The sequence below is a fragment of the Coturnix japonica genome, unplaced genomic scaffold (assembly GCF_054131305.1).
Source record: "Coturnix japonica strain WE unplaced genomic scaffold, WE-NBRP24 Scf062, whole genome shotgun sequence".
NCBI classification, from domain to species: domain Eukaryota; kingdom Metazoa; phylum Chordata; class Aves; order Galliformes; family Phasianidae; genus Coturnix; species Coturnix japonica.
Genome location: NW_028188965.1, coordinates 115,886 through 138,933, shown reverse-complemented (window position 1 = coordinate 138,933; position 23,048 = coordinate 115,886). Strand labels below are relative to the sequence as shown.

Here is a 23,048-nt window from a genome sequence, read left to right as displayed (position 1 = left end):
GGGGCAGGAGTGGGGGTTATCTCAGATAATCGAAGAGGATTTCACCCCTGAAAGCAGCAATTTTTCCGTGTCCCGTAATGGGGAGAGCCCCATGCAATGCGGGTTCTATGGGCACCAACACCGGCAGAGCCCGCACTGCTCGGACACAGAGCAGAGCCCACAACGCATCTCTCTCTATTGGCTTCAAAGCACTTTTGGAGACCTCACAAAATAGAGATGCGTATTTTAACAAAGAAGGAAAGGAAGGAAGAGAGTAAAACACAAAGCGACGCCTCCATTCTGTCCCGAAGCTCACCCAGCGCCAGGCTCTATCGCGTTGTGGAGCCTATGGGTGTCATTATATTTGCTTTTCTATGGGGGTTTTGCAATGCACCGAGATCACCCTCGGGTCCTCATAGGGCAGAGTGATGCGATGAAGGGGCTGCGTGCTTCAGCAGGGGGTGAATGCATGGATGCATGCAAGGTGAGTGCACAGGGATCAGTTCTAATCCAGCTGAATGCGTGCAGGGCCATGGCATGGAGCAGCAAATGATTTTTAAGGCAAAATCCTGCATTTTTTTGCCTGCCAGCTCAAAGAGGCTCCATTTGGGAGACGTCTGAGCTCTGTAAGAAATGCCACAGATGCTTCTAATAGGATTTTTTTGGGGTTTTTTTAAGTGTTTGTACCGAGGCGTGCACAAACACATGTAACTCCGTGTGTGCTTCCTTTCCATGCACCCACTGCTGCCTCCAGCAGCTCCCATTGCTGATGCTGTGGCAGCAACACGCAGGTTTTGTTTGAAATCCCATCAGAATTCGGGGCACGGGGTGTGTGAGCAGCTCAGTGGGTTTGGGGGAGAGGGAGAAGGGTCTGGAGATGGGTGAGTTATAGAGCATTAAACACCCACCTCATGCATTGCCCTATTTTTGTAAGCAGGGGGGGATTCTGCAGGCGTTTTTGCTCCACCCGGGCCAAGCAGTGCCATCCTTTCAGCATCACAGCAGGTAAAAATACAACCCAATAAAGTGTTTTCAAGCAAGCACTGAAGGACAGAGCAGTGATGCTCCAAAGCCATCCCCAAGCTTGCAGGGCTGTGCTCTGCACAGCAGCCTCCATCACTGCATCCCACTGCTCCATCTCAGCCAAGAATGGAAGGGCACGGACACATCCTCACCCTTATGCTCCACTCCTGCTTGTCACCAGCAAGGCTTTCCCAGCTGCAATGGAGATTATAGTTCAACCAATAGGCCAAACTGCAGCTAAAATTCATTCCAAGCACCCGCATTGAGCTTCGCAGGGGAAGGGGCTGGAGCCTGGAAACCAATTCATTTCTACTACCCCAGCACAGCCCAGAATGCAGCGTTATCCTCATTCCCATTTCATCCCCCAAACGCAGAGTGACACAAATAAAATGAAGCTCCTTCTCTAGATTGAAAGGAGCTCTGATCTCATCAAACAGGGTCCACAGCACCTCCCAGCTCATCCCAGTGCTATCCGGAGGGAAGGTGCCTATTCTTCAGCCTTAAAAAGGGCGTTGAATGGGACCTGGAAACTGGACAGTCCTTTTGGAGAACACCATTTGTTTATAAGGGATGCCTGGCACGAATGTGGCTTGATTTCAGCCCCACTCGTTAAATTTAATGTTCCCTAGGTATTGGAGGGGATAACAAGGGTATTTAAACATCCCCAGCGTGCACCTTTAAGCAGCTGAAAATAAGGGAAATTGCCATCATTTCATTCAGCATCTCTCCTTTTGAACTCCCACCGGTTCCTCTGCAACTGTTTGCTTCTCCTGAGCCAGCACCTCCCTTACCAGCCATAGAGGCTGGCACAGAGGGGATACAGCCTAAAACCCTCCCCTTAGCTCTATAGTTATATATTATATATAGAGCTATATAGTTATATATTATAACTCTAAAAGTTCCCCTCCATAGCCCAAAGCAGGCATTGGTTTGGGGTCAGGGCCTCACTTTGGGGTCCCTCTTATATTTCATGCATGAAGGAGGGGGTTGAGCAGCACTCAATCTCTGCCCCCTGCATTGACAATGGGCATTGACATGGGACACCATGGGGCTCAGTGCCCCCCAGCATCTCTGCTCCAGCCCTTTGTGCATCCCTTCTAACACCCCCTTATTTTCTGCACTCTCACAGCCTGATCCAAATGAAAACACCCAAATCAACACCCAAATAGTGCAGCTTGGGCTGGTGGCACCCTATGAAGCAACAGCAAGGCAGTGTGAGCTGCATCTCCTGCCCTCACCCATCCTAAGGGGACAGTGGGGTCTCAGCTTATTGGCCTCTTATAAAGGCCTGCCCCGTTCCAGCACGTAACCTTTATGTTCAGGACCAGCAAAGTTTGCTTTCTCCCTCCAGGGTTGGGGCACAGCAGGAGTGAAAGAGAAAGCAGCCACTGGTAGGAGGTTCCCTCGGCATAATGACCTCAGAGGAGTTCAGGTCTAAAGACTAAAAGGCTCTATTTACTTTCACTGACAAGGAACAATCTAAGCAGATGTCCTTTGATGGGATTAGTTATTAATCCTTGAATCGTGGGTAAATGGGAAAATGATCCATTATTTTCCTCAAAATCCTTCACTGGCTTTCGATTTCGAAGGATGGAGTGGAGGGTTGTTAACAGAAAGGTCCCGACCTGAATGATTTTAGCAGTTTAAGATGGGTTTTTTTTTTCCCAGCTTGCACAAGATGAAATTGAAGGGAAAGAGGAAAAGAGAGAAGAAAAAAAAGAAGATGAAGAAAAAGGGGGGAAAAGTAGAAGGAAAAAGGGGGGAAAGAAGAGGAAAGTGAGGGGAAAAAAAGAGAAAAGTGAGGGGGGAAAAAGAGGAAAAGGGGAGGAAAAAGAGGGGAAAAAGTAAAAAAGGAAAAAGAGGAGAAAGAGAAAAACGAGGGGAAAATCAGAGGAAAAGAAAGGGGGGAAAATGAGAAAAATAAAGACCCAAAAGCCCTTGGAAATGGTTTGTGCTTCCACTGCAGAGTGAGAACAATGAGGATGGCACCCATTTATCAGCCCATAGGCCCCGAGTGCTGCTCAAATAATCACGCTGATGACAACAATAATAACACTCCTCCCCCCCCCCCCCTACAACCCACCCCCTCTTCCCAACCCACCCCCCTCCTGGAGCCGCTTTGCCAACTGTGCTGCAATGTTTGCAGCTGCTGCCGCCCCTGTGCCATATTAGCAGCAAAACAAGTGTGTGTTTGAGTGGGGGGGATGTTAATAGGGGAGGGGGATGCAGTGTTGGAAATGGGGTGGGGGGTGCACAACCAATGGGGGGGCAAAGAGCAGAGGGTCTTGATGAATGAAGTCTTTACTTATATGGATTTGATGGCTCCGGAATGATGCTACGATGAAAGATTTATATGGGAGGGGGTGGGCAGGGGAGGGTTTTTGGTCTGGGGTCTGGGGTAAGGTGGGTTGCAAAGGAAGCTGAGGAGCAGACCCTGTGTAAAGATGCATCATAACCAGGAATGCAAAACTTTGCATGGAACTGTTGGATGGAGCAAAGCACGCAGGTGGAAGTTCAGATGCTCTTTTATTAGGGTGCTGTTTGCTGTGTTATCTCCCCCCATATGCAAGGAATAGGGGGGATACAAGCACCTGGATCCAAGCAACCATCACCTTGCAATGAGAAACTACAACCTGGAGTTAGAGGATGCTTCACCCCATGGTCCCCAGTGTGCAGGGAGGGACCGACCCCCTCATTTACCAAAACTTAGGGGTACATTTGAGACCCCCCCCCCCACCCCCTCCATTCCTTTCCAGGCCACCAGATGAATGAATGAGGGCCAAAGGATTCTCCCTTTAACCCCCCCCCACCCCAAAAGCAGCAAGAAAAGGGCAGAGCCTTTCGGGGTCCCCTTGATTGACAGCTGTCAATCATCTCTGCCCCTCCGCTCGCTGCGCTTTGCTGCCACCCAGCGACCGCGCTGCGAAAAGAGTGGATTTAGGGGGAAAAAGAGCGGATTTAGGGGAAAAAAGAGCGGATTTAGGGGAAAAGGACCAAAAAAACCTCGAGTTGAGGACGGGTACTTTGCTTTCCCATTGGGATTTGGGGTTAAAATCAGCTCCAGCTCCGCGTAAGGAAAAGCATTGAGCCCCCTTGAGGCTCCCAGTTCAGGGTTGGGATTGATACTGGTCTCTGTGATCAGCAATAGGGAGCAAAGCATCTAATTGAGAACCAAGGTATCTACGTAGAGAAGGGGATTCGTGGTATTGAGGGTGGTTGAGTGCTAATTGACTTCCTAAATACACAGATAGGTAAAGGCTGTTGGAGGAGGTGGTCCCTGAAGGACTTGAATGGACCATTATGATGCTGGAAGGATGCTAGAAGACACCAAAGGCCAGCAAATAAGGTTATATCCATTGGGCAACCATTGGGAGTGGATCAGATGATGTTTTTGGGGACGTAATGAATATTTAGTGTGCTAATATCCCATTGGGAATGCTCAGTGGTACCAAGGATGGTTGAGTGGCCACCATCATTGAGATCTTTGCTCACATTCAGCCTCTATTCCCCCATTTGGAAGATGCTTCTCAAGCCACTTATCAAACAATTTATATGGAATTTAGGAAGATGCCTTTGAACCTCTTGGGTACAAAGCTATTCTATGACATCCCCAATACAAAGTGATTGAGGAAAGCCATTGAATTCACCCATTAAAGCTGAGATGGAGCGTTTTGGAAGCTTCCTTTTGCTAAGTGGATATATTGGTTCTCAAAGCATTATTCCCTATTGCCCAACACACAACCTTATATCTCAGTTTGCTGCCATACCTTCCATAGAACCCCAATGAATATCAGTGCCAAAGGGGATGCACTAAAGGGGACAGCAGCATCACCCACATCCCCCCAAGTTTAATCAACACGGAGGGGGGAAATGAAAGAGGAGGAGGGAGAAATAAAGAGGCAGAAGCACAGAAAGTTATATCAGAAACGTGTATTTTTAATATCTTCTCTTTTTTTTTTGGTTGTTTTCTCCTTTTTTTAATAGTAAACCTCTTTACAACAAATATAGCGAAAGAGTTTTCCAAACAAAATCCATAAGAATTCGTAACGCTCATTTATTATTATTCATTAGCATTTATTTTTTAATTATTATTATTATTATTATTTTTATTTTTTTTTCCTCGTGGTGGAATATATCGTAACGCCTCACCATACAGCACAAAAAAAAAGAAAAAAAAAGAAAAAAAAAAGAAAAAAAAAAGAAAAAAAAATAATTAATTAAAATAATAATAATTAATAAGAAAAAAAAAAAAAAAAAGGAATATTGAGAAAACAAAATGGGACGTTTCAACCACGTGCTGCAGTTCCTGGGAAGGAGCCACTGATTGTCAGGAGTGCAGGTTGAATTGGGGGGGGGGAGAGAGGGGAAGGTGATAAGGGGGGAAGGGGGAAGGTGGGAGGGGGCTTGGGGAAGGTGGGGGGGGGGGGCTTGGGGAAGGTGATGGGGGGGGTCCCCAGGGCTTGGGGTGTCCTCAGCCAGACCAAACTCTTGGATAAAGATGGAGGTTAGCAGAGATTCCAGCACATAAAGGGTCACCCCCCCCCCCCCCCCACCTTCCCTCCCCACCCCCCCTTCTCTTTTGCTGCACTCCCACCCCCACCTCCCCCCTTGTCACCCTCCCTTATAGCCACATGTAGGGGTGGGAGTGGGACATCCATTCCCTCTGTGTCCCCATCCTATGTCCCCCTCTGCCACCTGCAGTGCAGACCCCCCCCCTTCATCCCCCCCCCACTTAGGACTCACACATACACACACACATACACAGAGGTGGAGGAGCACTGGAAAAAGAGGGGGGGATAAGGAAAAAGGGGGGAAAAAAAACCCCAAAAAAGAGGTTAAAAATATAGATATATATATATATTTATAGATACACAGTTTATCTTTTTTTTTTCCTTTTCTTTCTTTTTTTTGTTGTTTTTTTTTTAAATTTTTTTTTTAATTGCTTCTCAGAACAATAAATAAAACTGCAAAGGGAGAAAAGGGGGAAAGGGGGGGGGGGGAAGCTTACGCCCTGCTCTGCTCCCACCATGCAGCACCCTGGGGAGGCAGCAGCAGGGATGGATGCCCCTCTGAGTGCTGCCTATCTCTGGGGTGGGGGGTAGGGGGTGGGAGGGAAAGGTGGGGAGGGGGTTGTTTTTATTCCTTAGTGCATCATATAAAGGGTTTGTTCTAGCTTACAAAGTTGTTGCAGGCACCCCCCCCCCCCCCCACAGTACAATACTGCCTACCTGCAATGGTGGGGATGTGGGTTGGGGGTGAGGGTTACGGGTTTGGGGTTAGGGTTATAGGGTTAGGGTAAAGGTAAGGGTTATAGGGTGAGGGTGGGGGTTAAGGTTATAGGGTTAGGGTAAAGGTAAGGGTTATAGGGTGAGGGTGGGGGTTAAGGTTATAGGGTTAGGGTAAGGGTTATAGGGTTAGGGTTATAGGCTCAGGGTAAAGGTAAGGGTTATAGGGTGAGGGCGGGGGTTAAGGTTATAGGGTTAGGGTAAGGGTTATAGGGTTAGGGTTATAGGGTCAGGGTAAAGGTAAGGGTTATAGGGTGAGGGCGGGGGTTAAGGTTATAGGGTTAGGGTAAAGGTAAGGGTTATAGGGTTAGGCTTAGGGTAAGGGTTATAAGGCGAAAGTTATAGGGTTAAGGTAAGGATAAGCATTATAGGGTTAGGGTTGTAGGGTTAGGGCTATAGGGTTAGGTAAAGGTGTTATAGAGTTAGGGTGAGGGTAAGGGTTATAGGGTAAGGGTTAGGCTAAGGATTACAGAGTAAGGATAAGGGTTATAGGGTCAGGGTGAGGGTCAAGGTTAGGCTTAGGGCAAGGTTTAGGGTTAGGGCTGGGATAAGAGCTATTGGGGGGAGCAAAGGGGATGGGGAAGAATGTGCACACGATGCTAAAAGCACCCAGGGGTGACTGCAGGGAAACTGCTGCGGCACAGCCGCTGTATCCCCCCCTCCCACCCTCCCCCTCAACCCCCCTCGCCCCTCTTATTTCAGGTCCTATTTGCCTGCAAACTGCCTGCAAGGAGCCAAACTGCCAGGTCCAGCTGGGGATGCTGTGAAATTTCACCCTCGATCCAAACCCAAAATCTCCTCTCTCCGCCGCCCCGCACGGATCTCAGAGAATGGGGCCAACAAGTTCCCATGGGTTTCTGCTCCCAATTGGCATCTCTGGACATTTCCCCCCCCCCCCCCCCAATAGCAGAACCCAAAACCTTTACGGGGTATGGGGAGAACTAGGGGTGGAACAAAGCAGCTGCACAGCTCGGCCATGCCCAAGGTCAGTATTATTACAATATACTCTGACAAAAATAGAATCTCATTTCATATCAATACAACAACAAAAACAAGAAACCCCCCCCCCCCCAAAATAAAACCCAGTTTTCTGTACTGTTAGCATTGCTGACATAGTGAAGCTCGCTATTTACAGTTACAGTAGCCAGGGATCAAATACTACAAGGGAGATCAGAGAGGGGAAGGGGAAAGGAAAGCACAGCAGGAGAGGGACCTCCTGATCCAGCATGGCTTTAGGTTGCGGGATGGGGACGGAGGTAGTGAGAACGCAATGCTTGTGTTTGGGTCTGTGTCATGAAGTGAAACAGGGAGGTGAAGAGAAGGGAGGAAAAGAGGGTGTGAAGGTAAGAAAAGGAGCCTGCAGAGCCCCAGTATGGAGAGGTGGATGGGGATGGGGGGTTGGAGAGCCCTGGGCCACATCCATGCTTGGCAGAGAGCTTTAAGAGAAGGAGAGGAGCAAAAAGGGGGAGAAAGCATTTCCCCTCCCCATTCCTCACCTCCATCCTCTTGCACTCTAGAGCTGGAGGTCCCAGGGGGGGGCACATGGACACACATCCCCTCCCCTCCAACCCCAGCAATATGGGGCTGAGAGCAGAGCAGCGCCGCTTCTCACTGCACACATTGCCCAACCAAGGGGGCAGCCCCCCACCCATATCCCACTGTGTCATGGGAGCACACAGGGGGAGTAGGGCGAGGGGTGGGGGGGGGTCAGTGGGGTGGGTAGGTGGGGGTATGGAGGGATATAGGGGGTACAGATCAGAACCAGGCTTTGGTGAAGCAACCAACGCTTTCAGTAAAGCAACGATAGCATTTCCCAAACATATCAGTGCGTACTTCTCATAGGAAAAAAAATATACACAACTGTATTTCATTCTCCCCCATCCCACCCCCCGAATAAAAAGAAACCATTAAAAACAAAAGCAAACTATAGCCCAAACACAATATATGAGCTGGATTGGGGGGCAAAGGGGGGGGGTCTCCAATTCATAACGTTACGGTTCGCTCCGGGTTCCACCTTTCCTCTCTTGTCTCTCTTGTTTTTAATGTAAAAGGTCGGGTTTTGGTTCTTTTTAGTCTTCATGCATTTTACAGCCTTTGGAGAATAAATAAGCTCCGTTTCGACTTCCACGTCTCTTAAAAACTGCAGCATTTTAAGTGTTGTCTTTTCAACCGTGCGATATTCGTTTGTATGTGTATGTGTGTGTGTGGTTTTCGTTTGGTTTTTTGCAACACCCCTTTAAAAAATAATAATAATGGGAAAAAAAATATATATATATATTCAAACTAAACCCCATACGCCAAAAAAAAATCCAAATAATAATAATAATAAAAAAAAAACCCCAACAATTATACACAATTGTAACCGTCAACAGTACAGATGAGCACGAGAAAGAAAACAGCAAAGATCCGATAGAAGCACGAAGGAGGGTGTTGGTTTCTTTAAGATTGTCGTTTCTCGTTGTGTCTTTTGAAAATTAGGAGGAGTTTCCTGGACTCTTTTAATAGGGAATTAATGACCTGGGCATCATGATGATACACACCCCGAGCTTGTAATGGGATGGAGGGGATCCCAATGTGCCAACCCGATGCGTCAATGTAGAGTCCCGACGTTGCGCTGCTTGCGGATGCGCTTGGGTTTGGCATGCGTTGGCGCACACCAAGCGGCCCAAACTCCGCGTGGCTGAAAAGCAGTGATGCTTTATGGGTTTTGTTCGTTCGTTTATTGTATTTTATTGTATTTTTTTTCCGGCTCTCTTGAGATGTGAAGTCAGGGCGTGAAGTCAATGAGCACAAATGTCCCGTCGCCCTCCAAGTGCCGCATTGCTGCCCCTTCCTGCTCCTTTGAAGGGCTGGAAAACGTTTGGTTGCGGCGTTTTTTTCTTGCAGGACGGTCAGGAAAAAAAGAAAAGGAAATGAGAGCGACGAGACATCGTCAATCCCACCTAATTTCCAAAGCGAGGCCGTGCAAAGAGCTGCCGTGTGGGTCCGATGCACGCAGGGCCGCCGGGTGCTGGCGGTGTGGATGCTTCTTGGATGGACACGATGGGGATAGAGCTGGGACAGAGGGATGGAGCTGGGACGTGGGGACAGATCCACGTCAACTCGGTGTGGATGAGAAGCCCGGATCACACCATGCAGGGTTTGAGGCGGAGAGAGAAGGATTGGGGTACACGGCACAGAATCTGCCCATATGGGAAAGGAACGCCAGCGTTTCGTATTCAGAACTAAACCAGCCTATGGAGAAATGGTGGCAAATGGGACTTTTCAAAGGTTTTCAAGCAGGAGATTGCTGCCTGCACATCTCTGCAGCACCGTGCAGGGATGTGGGGCTGCGTTGGCTCCGTGCTGCCTCTCTACAGCCATCACCATTCACTCCAACCCAAATTAGAGTCCTCCCCAGAGGACTTCCCCTGACTGCTCGCTTTAAGTTGCCTACCTTCATTTCATTACAGTCCAACCCACTGCAACAGGTTGGGCTGGAACCCCCCCCCACCCCAGCTCTACTGGGGTCTATGCAGAGATCCTGCACAGTTCAGCCCACAACTCCCAAGGCAAAATCCCTAAGGACGTTATTTCAGTGGCAATCCTTAAATAACAACGATTTACCCCTAACTTCTAACTTAAAGCTTTGACCCATACAGAACAGGGAATGCCTTTCAAACACACTTGCACATCTTGTTTGGTACAATCCAGCCTTGACACAGCCAAGCACCCTGCAGGGTTCAATGGGACCTCAGCAGAGGTGGCTGCAAGCTTTGGATGACCATGGCCAGAAGCAGCATTGCTCCCTTCTCTATAGGGAAGGATAATGATGTCCACAACCACCTCTCACCCAAACAGAGCCTTAAACCTGTCTCACATTCCCCCCACACCTCCAAGCGATGCTGCAGCACACAGCCTCATTCCATGGGGCTGAAACCATCCCCCCCCTGCCCAGGTTGTTGGGCAGCCCTTGGGGATGCTCAGCACCTTCATTGCTGCACCAACGCAACCCCACAGCCCCCAGCTCCAATCCGTCTCCCTTTGATTCCTGTGCCACCCACCCTGAAACTCGCAGCTCCCCAGCTGGACGAACTGCGTGCGTCGCCCATTGTGCTAGAATGAATGCCTACAAAAATCCTAAAGCTATTTTCTCAGGCAGTTTATGATAAATCTCCCCACCCCAACCCCTAAAACCCGTTTTGTCCCCCACAATTCCTCCCCTCCCACACCCCCCTTTTTTCTTTCCCCTCCCCGCTGCAAACCAGCGGCGCTCCAGGGGATGACGGGGGACCCCGTTATGTGACCCAAGTATCCAACCTCATGCGTTTCACCGAAGGGCTTTCCCCCTCGGGCTCACCACCAGGGCGCAGCAGCCCCAAGGAGGAGCTGAAGTCGGTGCGAGAGGGATCATCTCGTTCACTGCTGCCCTCGTAGGAGCTGGTGTTGCTGCTGAGGCTGTCGACGGGCGAGCGGCCGGTGGGCTCGTGGCGGGGTTGGTGGGGGAAGGTGCTGAGTGGGGTGGCAGTGTTTCGTTCCCTGTTGGGTGAGACGGGCTCCGACTTGATGCTGATGTTGGGGTTGGTGTTGACAGTCAAAGTGGTGGTGTGGGACAAGTGGCTCCCTTGTCTGAGCATCCACAGGAGGAGGGGAGGGAGGTGAGGAGGAGACAATGGGAAGCCTCTCATTACTCATCTTTCCAGCAGCCTTTTGCCCATCCATACAATTAACCACCCACACTTTACCATGACCACGACATCCCTGCCAGGTCAGGACATGATCCTGCCAACCTCCTCCCCATTGGTGCTGGGGTAACAGCTCAGGGAGGAGCCCAGAGCAGCACCCCAAAGGCAAAGAACATTCAGCAGTGCTCAGACTCACCAATGGTTGTACAGAACCATCAGAGCGTGGGGATACCTGGGCATAGCAAAGCTCCTGAGCTCCTTAGCACAGGCTGGAGCACACCCTGGAGCTCCTGCTGGGCAGTGCTCAGAAAGCAGCACCCAACCCTGACCTTACCTGGGGACTCCCAGTCACTGCTGGGACAACAGTTCCCTCTGCATTATTTCATTACCATTTCTAACATCAACTGAGTGGCCCCTGGGGCTCATTTCACTTACATTAAATTTCCTAGTGATACAGGAACCAGGTGCTGCTGCTGCTGCTGCTGCTGTTGCTGCTGCTGCTGTTGCTGTTGTTGTTGCTGCTGCTGCTGCTGTTGCTGTTGTTGCTGCTGCTGCTGCTGCTGTTGCTGCTGCTGTTGCTGCTGCTGCTGCCAGGCAGAGATGTTGCCAAGGGACAACCCACCAGGTGAGCTGAATGCTGGCAGCGAAGATAACTCAGCACTTGTCAGCTGATAATCTGCAAGGGAAGGAGCCCTTCAGTCATTTCAATGTCAAGGCTGCTCTAACCCAGCCCTGAGCACTGCAGGAAGACAGAGACCCATCCGAGAGGTACAACACAGTTGTGAGTTTCTATGGACAGGGATTCAATAGTTCTCAATAGTTTCAGAGTGGTGCTGGCCATGGGAGGTGACTCTTCCAGCTTCAAGGCTCTTTACCATCCAAACCATGAACACTGCAGTGCCCTCCAGTAGCACACAACCACTGACATACAAGTGTAAATGCACACACATAGAAGTGAAGGGGACAGATACAACGCCTTCCCATCTGCACATCCACCCTACAGCCAGTCTAAGCAGCTGGCAGAGAGGATGCAGTGCCAAATCCCCCCCTGTACCCCCACCCTGCCCATAGGGCCATAAGGAGCAGGAGGGCAGGAGAAGGACCCGCTCTATGCATCCCATTCCCATTTCTGCACAGCCACAACTGGCTTCTGAGCATCAGCAGATGGCGCTCCTTAACCATAGGAACCCAAGGGATGCAGGAGGCCAAGCAGCAAGGAGCCTGCTTCAAAGCAGGACCCATTGCAAGGAGCTGCACAGCCCAGCACGAGGACCCAGCCCAACACTCTACGAGTTGCCAAGGTGGCAATTCCTCAACCACGAAGCAACTGGGAAGGAAGCTGCTCTTCCAAGAGATGGCCAAAGCTTTGATCGGCCCTTTCCTCAAAGCCACGTCTGCATCTGATAGGGATGCAAGCAGATGCTCGATGCTGATCTGCCCTCACCCTGCTCCTCCCCATTGCCTCTGTCATTTTGGGCGCCTGTGGTTTCAGCTTCCCCACCCCTGCAGCAGCAGCAGCAGCAGCAGCAGCACATAAAGGAGGCTGCAAAGCAGTGAGCAATGCTGGAGGGCTGATGGCAGGCACTCCCTGCACAGCAGCAGCCCCATTCTCACCCCATACAGTGATTCCCACCAGCACTGGTCCTTCCTGCAAACACCCCCATAAGAAACACAAGAGAGGGCACAGAGCTCCTGTAACCTCAGCAGCCCCATGGGGTGATATCCCTAGGTTAGAAATAGGAGGAACAAGGGGCAGCACCCAGGGCTTGGCTTTGGTGCAGGCATCTGCACCCTGTAGCCATGCAAGCCCTGCCAGCCTTGTGGCATTCAGACATCCCAAGCCACAGGCGCCCGGGTGGGAATGGTTTTTGTGCCTGCGGCTAAAGCTGCAGGAGGAAAATAAATACCAAAAAGATAACATCCAGTTCTAACCCCCCCCCCACACACAACCTCCCAACAAGACTCAGGGCCCAATTAAAACCTATTTTAAGGGACTTCAGCAACACCCAGACTCGTTGGTGGCCCGCACCGACTTCCACACCAGGAGAGAGGAGTCAAACAAGCATCTCCTGGGCTACACCTACTAATTAAGTAGAGGGAGTTCCCAACACGCCTAAACTGGGTTCTTCCAGACGAGCAGCTTTCTGCATTTTTTTTCCCATTTTTGTTCTGAGCGAAACACCACAGTGAGTGATGCAGGAAAATATCCCCTCATTGCTCCTCCCCATTGCCCCCCCCTGGGGGGTTTGGGCAGGTTGCAGGTGGAACAGCCCCTTTTGCTGGTGTTGCCTTGGGCCAGCACACACCTCAGCAGCCCTACAAGCAGGACGGGCTGCATTCCTTCTAAACTTCTGGGTCCCCCAAAGCTCATTTTCATTAAGCTCCTATTACGACATTGCAGCTTTCGAGAGCCTTGAGATGGGCGTAGCTGCAATCAGCATCCACTTAAAAGCATCTTCACGCTGCCAACACCGTGTAATGGGCTACAGAATGAGAACCGTGCCCTCAAAGCCTTTATGGATACAACTGAATTCCCATTCTTAATATAATGAGTTCCCCTTTTGTTTCCATCTCATGAAACTCCACCACATCTGGTAGAGGTGAGCTGCAACCAGATGCCCCATAGCTATTCAGGAAGGGCACGTGAAGGAGGTGGCACCATCTCATTTCTCACCTGTGTTGTATGCGGTCGGCATGGCAGAGAAGGGCAGGCCCTGTGTCAGCAGGCTCGGGGTGGCCACAGAAACAACCGGCGTGGTTAGAGAGTGAGTCGCTTGGGAGACACCTAACCGCTGGGTGTTCTGCTGGGGAAGCAAATGGAGGCTGTTATAGGGTGGCAAGCTGTACCCCGAGCACCAAACCCCATTGGGTTACCATCACCCAGGACCTCTGTGAAGTTCATAGGGAGCCCTTGGATCAGTTTTGTGCTCAGGGATGTTTGCATGGAGGGCATCTCTATGCTGCAGCAGTGGGGTGCATGTCTGTAAGGCACAAACCCTTACAGCCCCCTGCTTGTCCTAAAACAAAAGCAACTACTATTTCCCTATGCTTGTGATGCCTCCTCCTGCAGCACTGGTGAGCCCCTGGCTTCCAATACAAGCTGCAGATGTGAGGCACAGCTCTGAGGGTTGTAAAGGAGCTGTGGCATATTGAAACCCGTTCTCAGCAGCCCCTGGGGTCGGTGCCCTCACGAGGTTGGGGTGACTCAAGCATTAGCAGGGTCCCTGGTGGAAATGCACTCATCTGGTTGCACGCCAGCCTCTCCCCGTGGCTCTTCAAGGCAGTTACGTGGGCAGATCTATGGGTCAGCCTCAGCCCTGTTTACAAGGCAGATAATCTGGGCTGCCTCTGCTGATCTGATTTAAATCAGACTCAAGAGGCTTGACTCTAATCTGCAGCACCCCGGCACACGTCACCCTGTGAAGCCTGGTGCAGTGCCCAGCTCCCATCATACCCAGCATGAAGTTGTTGCATCCCCATGGGGTAAGACCTGCACCAGTATGGGAGCACCCAGAGCACTGCCATGGGGTTTTAGGACAACACATGGGTGTCTGCACCGACACAGGACCTTCCTGGGGTGCACCCTACACCTCAATCCAACCCTAGAAGGGTCTGCAGCACCCACATGCTGCCCAGCACCCAGGGAAGGCGATTAGCTGGGTGCTAATTGCTAAAGAGATAAGGCTGTCAGAGGTTTTCCTGGCTTGAATCCTGCTGGCAGTCACCCTAAGGGGGTGCCCACTGCCCCATAGGGCAGGGATGCTGTAGGAAAATGGGGGTGTGTAGCCCTGCCATGCTGCAAGGCAGCACCGAGCTTTAATCCCAAACCATGCAGGCAAGAAGTGCTGACACGTGCAAGATGCTACAACACACGGGTTGCAAAATACCCCGAGTCACAAGCTGCCACTTGGGCTCGTTACAAAACCATGCAGGCATGCTCCCAGGTGAGATGGTCGTGCACTGGTGAAACACATTCTGCCCTGTGTTTCCAATGGGAAGCAACCCACGGCATGCAGAAACACATAGGGGGGGGGTCAGCTCCTTGGTCCCACTAGAAGCAGCACCACAGCTTCTATTATATGGGGTGTCTGGGAGCACCCTGGAGGGTGACAGCAGGTGGGTGAGAGACAGGATGAGAGCTGGAAGCAACATGCAGGGAGAGGAAATAGGGAGGTGGGCGACTGCAGCACTGAGCCTGCAGAGCTGTGCCAAGCTCCCTATCCCCCCCCATGGATTTTATCACCTCGCTGCCAGCTGGGGTTGGGCGAGGACCATGTTTTGCTGCCGGCAGAGTCAGCCTGGCAGCTCCAATTAAAACTATTCATGCTAACCTGGCTGTTTCTTTTGCCTAAAGCGAGCTGATTCCTTCAGGCAATGCCCTGCAGCAGAGGGGAGGGTAAAGCGGAGGTGTTGGTTGTTTTGGAGGCTGTAGGTGGGGAAACCGAGGCACAACACTACCAGGGATTCAAAGTAGGGAAGGGAGGTTTGTAGGGCATGGAGAGGAGCAGAATTCAAGTCTCAGCCAGCCCTGGCCCTGGCCAAGTGTCTCCTTGTAGGCTGTGCGAGGTCCTGCTTCTCTCTTGTGCTTTTGGAAAGCTTTTTTCCCTGGCTGTGTTTGCTGAATCCTACAGCGGCTCTCGTCCTTTCCTCACTGTGCTGACCTGTCGCCCATATGCCCTGCACCAGAATAGCAACAGCACAGAGGGTGAATCATTGCCACAAACAAGGTGGTGCTCACTTTGCTGGCAGAAAGAAAGAAAAGGGAAAAAAAAAAAGAAAAAAAGCCATAAAAATAACACAGAAAATTGCACAAACAAGGGCTGGTGAATGCGTGAGCCAGGCAATGGATTCACACAGGCTGTAAATAATATCCTCATAAGAGAATAGGAAAGAGCTTGTGCTACTCCCCATCCCTGCTGGGGGCCAGGTTTCCCTATGCCCCCCTCTATGGGGATTGTGGTGCCCAGGTTGGTTGTATGGCACACAGGCACAGCCTTAGGGAGGATGAAACACCTGACAGCTCATATGACATCCTACAGCTCAACTCTTCCTTTTAATTTGTCTAAAAACAAGAGCTTTGGGGGTTTTTTAGCTCCTAGGATGAGGGCAGTGATGCTGCGCTCCCAGCACAGGGGCTGGGATGGGATGGGTCCGACCAAGGATGGGATACAGGGACAAACAGGACAAGCAACCCCACTACAATGCACACTCAATGTCACTCACCAGAGCCAAGTGATCCTCCGTCTGCCCACATAGAACAGGGAAGAAAACCAAGAAGCACCATTAACCCACTGCCCTCACCCACCGCAGCACTCGATGCTCATAGGGACATTGCACATTGGGGACAGGCTTGGTGCAAAGGGGAAATGCAAAGGGAAATCCTCCCAGCTCCCATTGGCACAGCATGGAAGCGATGCCTGAACTAAACCCAAGCTCACCAGGTGGTGCATTAAGCCTTTGCCGCTCTGAGAGGTGATAACACGCAGGTCCGGCTTGCGGCTGTTGGAGGCGAGTTGGGTGCTGTGGGGTGGAGGTGGAGGGGATTTGGCTGGGATGATCTTGCCCAAAGTGCTGCCATTAGAGACGGGAAGGAGACCAGGGGAGGCACGAGCACTCACGTAGCCGTTACCTGCAAGAGAATGGCCACAAGGTGAAGGTTTAGTGGTGAACAAAGCAAAGATGCTCTGGGTGTGCAGGGATGCAAGCAGCACTGAGCACAATGCAACACAGCATGACCACTGCATGCTGCTTATAGCAGGGTACCAGGGCCCTGTCAAGGCAGCTAATTACCCTCACGTTCACTTTGGAAGCTGCTTTTTGGCTGCAGAAAGGGTTGTGGGCAGAGCGGTGGTGCACTGATCCCACTGTCCCTTTGAAGATCTGAGAGTCCCTCCCTCCTCCTGCTGCCCCACTTAAGGATTTTATGTGCAAAGAAGAGAAGGCATTAAAAAAAAAGGAAGAAAAAAAAAACTGTAAAAAGGAAAAGATTTGATGAACATCAGGAAAGGAATAAATTGGATCAGATTACGGTTCTGATGAGGGTTTTTTGTTGTGTTTTTTTTTGCCTTCTCATTTTTATGAATAGGCCCCAAAGATAGAAAGGCGTTTAGCAATCAACCAGGATTCAGCCCTCATATTCACTGCACGTTAGACCGGGAAAAATAGGTCGCTGATTGCATTATTAATCACATCTACCATTGCTCTACATCTGCATTTCAGCTGGCGGCTGCGATGCTGCAGCCATGGCAGGTGCCCACATTGGGCCAGGCATGTTGTTAGGGATGATGCTGGTGAAGGAACAGCCTCGTCCCCAGCTCTGAGATAGGGACAGAGCCCAAAGGAAAGTGTGAACTCGATGCTCTCGTTGCTAAGGTGGCATTAACACCAATGTGGAAGCACGCAGCTCCTATGGTAACCATTAATTTCAAGGTATGCTATTTGGGTGGGATGGGGGGGGAAGGCACTGGTGCTATGGGGTTGGCATGGATGTGTTTAATGAAGGAAAACACCAGCCCCATTCCTTCCAGAACAACTCAAAGCTGCTCCACGTGGGATAAAACCCACAACTGCAAAAGCTTAAGAGCATAAAGATGCTCAAATGCATGGAGGTCAATGGCTGCAGAGAGCAGAGGGGTGGGCAACGTGCCTCCCCTGGCTGCAAGGTGTTGCATGTCACACTGTGCAAGCAGCAGCCAGGCACGTTGTCTGCATCACTGCAGAATCCAGGCCACAATGATGACTCAGTAGCTGCAGGTGACCTTGATGCTGCAGAGCAGACGAGGAAGAGGAGGAAAGGAGGATGAAATGCTCTACAAGCCCCTTAGGCTCCAAGTGCTGGGGGCAGGGAGCCCCATGGTTGGGGGGCAGGATGGGTTGGCTGTCCCCACTCCTCACACCCGTTTCCTGGAGCAGCTGCAGGAACGTGGGGAATGCTGCGGTGCTGCGGTGACGTCAATGCTGACATTCAGCAGCTCTGCCAAGCTCTGAGCTGCCACGGCTGCTCACAACAGCTGACGTGGGGGCGGCGGGTGGCTTTGGGGGGCAGCAGGGTGGGGAGGTGAAGCACCCACCAACCCCCCCCCACCCTCCCTCCTTTAGGAGCCACCCACAACCCCACACATGGGCTGGCAGTGGGGCTGAAGAATTGCTTAAGGACCTGTTTGGGTTTTATTGGGGGTAATACTAAATGCTATGCTCCTCTAGAGTGAGGCTATGTCAAAGCCATCACCAATAGGGACAAATAGAGCACAGGGCTCTGCTGGCTTGGGACAGCAGGTGCCAAGGGCTGCATGTTGGCTGACCAAAGCTGCAGGCTGGAGGCATTATTAGTTCATTTTATAGCCAGGGAGCTAAGCCACACGGTCTGAGTTGAGTTAGCGCTGGGGCTCTCGCAGTGGAAAGGGGCCTTAATGAGCTTTTTTCCTTGCTGTAAAGTTCCTTTATAGGGCCCGAGTGCATGGGAGGAACCAGGTGTTAAGTGACTCAGCCGAGGTCAGAGGAGAAGTGGGTTTTCAGCTCGAGGTGCTGCCCAAATCAGGTCCTCTTTTGCCTGCCAAAAGCCAAAGCTCCTTGGTCTGTATGTCTCCCAAAGAGCAATAATGGACCTCAGCCCCCCAAAACACATCACCTCCCTGTATGGAACATTACAGAGACTGGCCTGGAGCATCTCCGACAAAGCTTCTCACTGCCAAACCCTCTTTAGCACTTCTCCATCCACCAAATGTGTTGGGTTGAAAGGAAAACACACATTCCTGTGTGATTTATGGGAAATGGAGGCATAGAAGAGAGAAAAGAGCCCAGCCTTTGAGTGCCAGCCCCACACCACCCCTCACTTACCCACAGGGCTTGGGCAGGCTCCGTTGGTGTTGTTCAGGTCACCCCCAAGCATCGCCCCTATAAAGCAACCAGAAACATGGGATCAGGGCCACGTTGAGCATCACTGCTGGGAGATGGGAGGAAAGCAAAGGAAAATCAGCAGCGTTGCATTCCCAGTGAGAAAATCCTGGGCAAAATGAGCAGCATTCCTAGTGATCAGGTTTGGAAACAATATCCAGGCAGATCCGTTTCCTTTGGGTAGCAGCCAGGCGGCACAAGGGGCCTGATCCAAAGCACACGGGGCTTGGAAAACACTGTGGTTATTTTGTTCCAAAGCCTTCTGGAGGTACACAGGGACCGTGCTGCAGGGAAATGAGCCCCAACAGCGCAGTGTGAAACACTATCTGCCCTGTAACGTTTGCATCGAATGGAAACCAAGCCTCTTCATGCTGCCAGAGCTGCTGCAACGCTGCCTCCCTCCCAGGGCTCTATTGCACAAAGGTGAATGCTTGGATAGCATAGGGAAAAGCACAACAGGGGCCTCAGGCTGCACAATAACAGACCCAACTCCATCACCTCTGTCTAAGTGGGGCTCAGGGTGGCAGCAAGCCCTTGAAAGCAGAAGTGCTGCTATGCAAGAAAGGCATTTGTTCCCCACGTGAAAAGCATAATCGTGGGTGCTGAGGTCCCAAAAATACTTTAGAGCTTGGCAAAAGGGTCCAGAGTCCCTAGAGGATGGGATGGGGATGCAAAGCAAGGTCCTGGTTGCATTGAAGCCCTTAAGCAGACAGTACCAGTGAGCTCTGAGCAAGCTCTGTGCCAGCACTGCCTTTGCTTTGGAAACAATAACGCAGCTCTTTGCTCTCCTCTTGACTGCATTGTTAAAAAAGTATATGTATATATATATATAAAAATATATAAAAGAAATAGCTTGTCTCACATGCAAGGGGCCTGGCTCCTATAAACAGGATTTCTTCCGTGTCCCAGGCAGTGAGTGAATGAAACGCAGATGGTTGGACTTGGAACACACCTCAGCACTCGAAACCACAAAATTATTCCCCCCCCCCCCCTTGAAACAAATGTTTCATGAGCTGGATGGAAATGGCAAGCGCCGAGCGGGCTCTGATTTACAGCAAAACCTCTTTTCTTTTTGCAGAGGCCAGCAAGAGGGCAGGGGTGATGCCTACAAACAGAGCCACGGTGCAAGAGGGAGATGCTGCTCTTTGGCACCAGCATAAAGAACCTTTTTTCCTCTGAATTTTGGGGCTCTGCTCCTCCTTTCAGAGAACCTGTGCAGCCACACCACCATCTCCTCTGCCATTTGCAGCCCAAATGACTTTTACAGACCATCTGCAAAGACCAAAATAGCAGGCAGGGGCTTTCTGAGTGCTATTATTACTTATGATGGCACCGCAGGAGAGAGCCGGGCTGCGGTCACATGTGTCCCCCCCCCCCTCCTCCTTCACTGCAGGGAATGAGGGTGACGAGAGCCCAACCTGCTCTTACCACCCCACTCCAGTCCTTGCTGGAAAGGACCACTCCTCGGATCTGTCAGCAGATCTGGGTGAGTAATCACTCAGCGACCAACTGCAGCCACCAACAGGCTGAGGCCAATAAAAATATAAGCCCTTTTTAGGCAGCTGTCCCACGTCCCTCCTGGCTGTGTTGGGACACAAGAAGCCAGCCCTGGGATGGGAACAGCAGCGGGTGACTCAGCCCTTTGCATTGCTTGATGTGAAATAACATGATATGGAAAAGCAAGGGTGCAACCTGAGCAGGGAGAGGTCACTGGCTTTATTGCATAGGGGGATGTAGGAGCTGAAGATGGGATGTAGGAGCTGAAGATGGGATGTAGGAGCTGAAGATGGGATGTAGGAGCTGAAGATGGGATGTAGGAGCTGAAGATGGGATGTAGGAGCTGAAGATGGGATGTAGGACCTGAAGATGGGATGTAGGAGCTGAAGATGGGATGTGGGAGCTGAAGATGGGATGTGGGAGCTGAAGATGGGATGTAGGAGCTGAAGATGGGATGTAGGAGCTGAAGATGGGATGTAGGGCCTGAAGATGGGATGTAGGAGCTGAAGATGGGATGTAGGGCCTGAAGATGGGATGTAGGAGCTGAAGATGGGATGTAGGGCCTGAAGATGGGACGTAGGAGCTGAAGATGGGACGTGGGAGCTGAAGATGGGACGTGGGAGCTGAAGATGGGACGTGGGAGCTGAAGATGGGACGTAGGAGCTGAAGATGGGACGTAGGAGCTGAAGATGGGACGTGGGAGCTGAAGATGGGACGTGGGAGCTGAAGATGGGACGTGGGAGCTGAAGATGGGATGTAGGAGCTGAAGATGGGATGTAGGAGCTGAAGATGGGATGTAGGAGCTGAAGATGGGATGTAGGAGCTGAAGATGGGATGTAGGGCCTGAAGATGGGATGTAGGGCCTGAAGATGGGATGTAGGGCCTGAAGATGGGACGTAGGAGCTGAAGATGGGACGTAGGAGCTGAAGATGGGACGTAGGAGCTGAAGATGGGATGTAGGAGCTGAAGATGGGATGTAGGAGCTGAAGATGGGATGTAGGGCCTGAAGATGGGATATAGGACCAACTCACCTGCACTGGCTGGTCGTTGTGGCAGCCCTGGGGATACGGTGTTCCTCTGCAGTGTTGGCTGCTGTGGTGAGAGGAGCCGGGGGTCTGTGAGCGATGAAGTCACCAGGGATTGGGTCACCAAAGAGCTGCCTGGGCTGCTGAACTGCAGCGTGTTCTGGTTGGTCACAGGAACCGTCACTGGCATGGCAAAGTTTGGCGTGGGCACTGCAGACTGAAGAGAGAGAGAACAGGAGGTGAAGGGGAGAGAGCAAATGGAGATGCCTTCCTTTGTAGGTTCCTAGCAAGGGGATTGGCAGCACCGTCCTGTGGCTGCAGTGGAGTCAGTGTGGTCACCCCAAGTCCCCACATTGCTGTGCTCCCATCTGTATGGGGTATGATGTATTCATCCATCTGAGCATCTTGGGGCAGCACTGGCACAGAAACCCAGACAGACCCCCTATCTGGAGCAGGGCAGATTCTGCCTGGATACATCACAGCTGCTTTTTTCTTCCTTTTAGGCCTTATTTATTTACCCGTCATCTTTTAAGAGCTCAAAGCATCAAAGAAGGGAGAAGTGCTGCACGGTGCCTCTCAATGCACTGCCCTCTGCCCCTCTGCAAAGCAGCACTGAGCCCTAGGGACAGGCTCTCACCACCCCATGCCCTCCAGGTGACACTGAGGTCTGTCCTTCCACCACCAGGAGTTATGGGGCAGGAGGAGGAGGTGACCTGGTGTGAGCAGGACGAAGGCTCAAGCCCTATCCTTGCCTGCAGGTCGAGGACCAGCTTCACCTACCAACGTCCCCACAGGAACCAGACTCACCGTGATTATCCCATCAGCCTTTCTTATGTCACTGATTTGCTCTTCATTAACAGGAACAGGCACCTGCTTAGAGGCTTTAGCAGGGGCTTTGTTCAAATCCCACTCTAATTTGCCAAGGGCTGGGAAAGCAGAGCACCCAGTGCACCAAGCAACACCCAGTGTCCCCACCAAACACACCAGCAGGGGTGGAGGGAGCCAAGTACCCAACACTATGGTGTTATTAGGGTGCTGCTCAGTGGCTGAATTCCTTTAAGGGGAGAGGAATGAAGAAGGGATGGTGCTGGAAACCCTCCCATCTGCTCAAGGGCATCCTGTCCTTCAGAGATCCCATGGCCCCAAGCTGGTGTTGCAGCTTCAAGGGCTCAGGGGACTGGCATGTCCCCTCCCAGGGTTGTACAAGCCTTAACACAGCCCTGGGTCCTGCTCAACTGCAAACGACAGGTAAAAAATAAAAGGTGGGGGGGCCATGGGGAGCCTGGCAGGTTTTGTCAGGTGTGTGAATGGTGTGGCAGGGTTGTGCAATACATCACTGTAAGCACACGTGTGTGTGTGTGTGTGTGTGTGTGCATTGAGGGAATGAAGAGCAAACCTGGTGCATCCTCAATGAGGATGACCAGAGAGCAGCATCCAGCCCCTGCATCTCCATGCTGCTGCCAGGCCAGCATGCAACTGGAACCCAGCACCAATGCATGGGGGCAGCTGGGGCATAGGGGGCTCATAACTCAGTCCAAAATCTGGATAGAAGATGCACACATCAGCCAAGCCCTAATGAGGTCTGATTTTGTCTTAAGCCATTGCAAACACGCTCTGAGCACAGAGGACTCTCCATAGCGAACGCGGCTGCTGTTAGCTAACGAGCCCAGTTAGTTCTCATC

The 23,048-nt window shown here is 51.4% G+C and overlaps 1 protein-coding gene across 27 annotated transcripts in view; it reads right to left on the bottom strand.

The window, feature by feature from the left end:
* Positions 1-7,260: 7,260 nt before the first annotated feature.
* The window catches only part of MEF2D (myocyte enhancer factor 2D), a 47,987-nt gene continuing 32,199 nt past the window's right edge, over positions 7,261-23,048 (bottom strand). For 14 of the 27 annotated variants that reach the window (XM_085533704.1, XM_085533716.1, XM_015884391.3 and 11 more), the window contains 7 exons: positions 21,373-21,583; positions 18,788-18,844; positions 16,390-16,580; positions 16,175-16,195; positions 13,626-13,755; positions 11,387-11,627; positions 7,261-10,895 (listed from right to left, as the gene is read on the bottom strand). In XM_085533704.1, coding sequence (XP_085389830.1) covers positions 10,565-10,895; positions 11,387-11,627; positions 13,626-13,755; positions 16,175-16,195; positions 16,390-16,580; positions 18,788-18,844; positions 21,373-21,583 — 1,182 coding nt within the window. In that variant the 3' untranslated portion in view covers positions 7,261-10,564. The remainder of the gene's footprint in view (positions 10,896-11,386; positions 11,628-13,625; positions 13,756-16,174; positions 16,196-16,389; positions 16,581-18,787; positions 18,845-21,372; positions 21,584-23,048) is intronic. The other 13 variants (XM_015884403.3, XM_085533709.1, XM_085533715.1 and 10 more) reach the window with 3 other exon arrangements.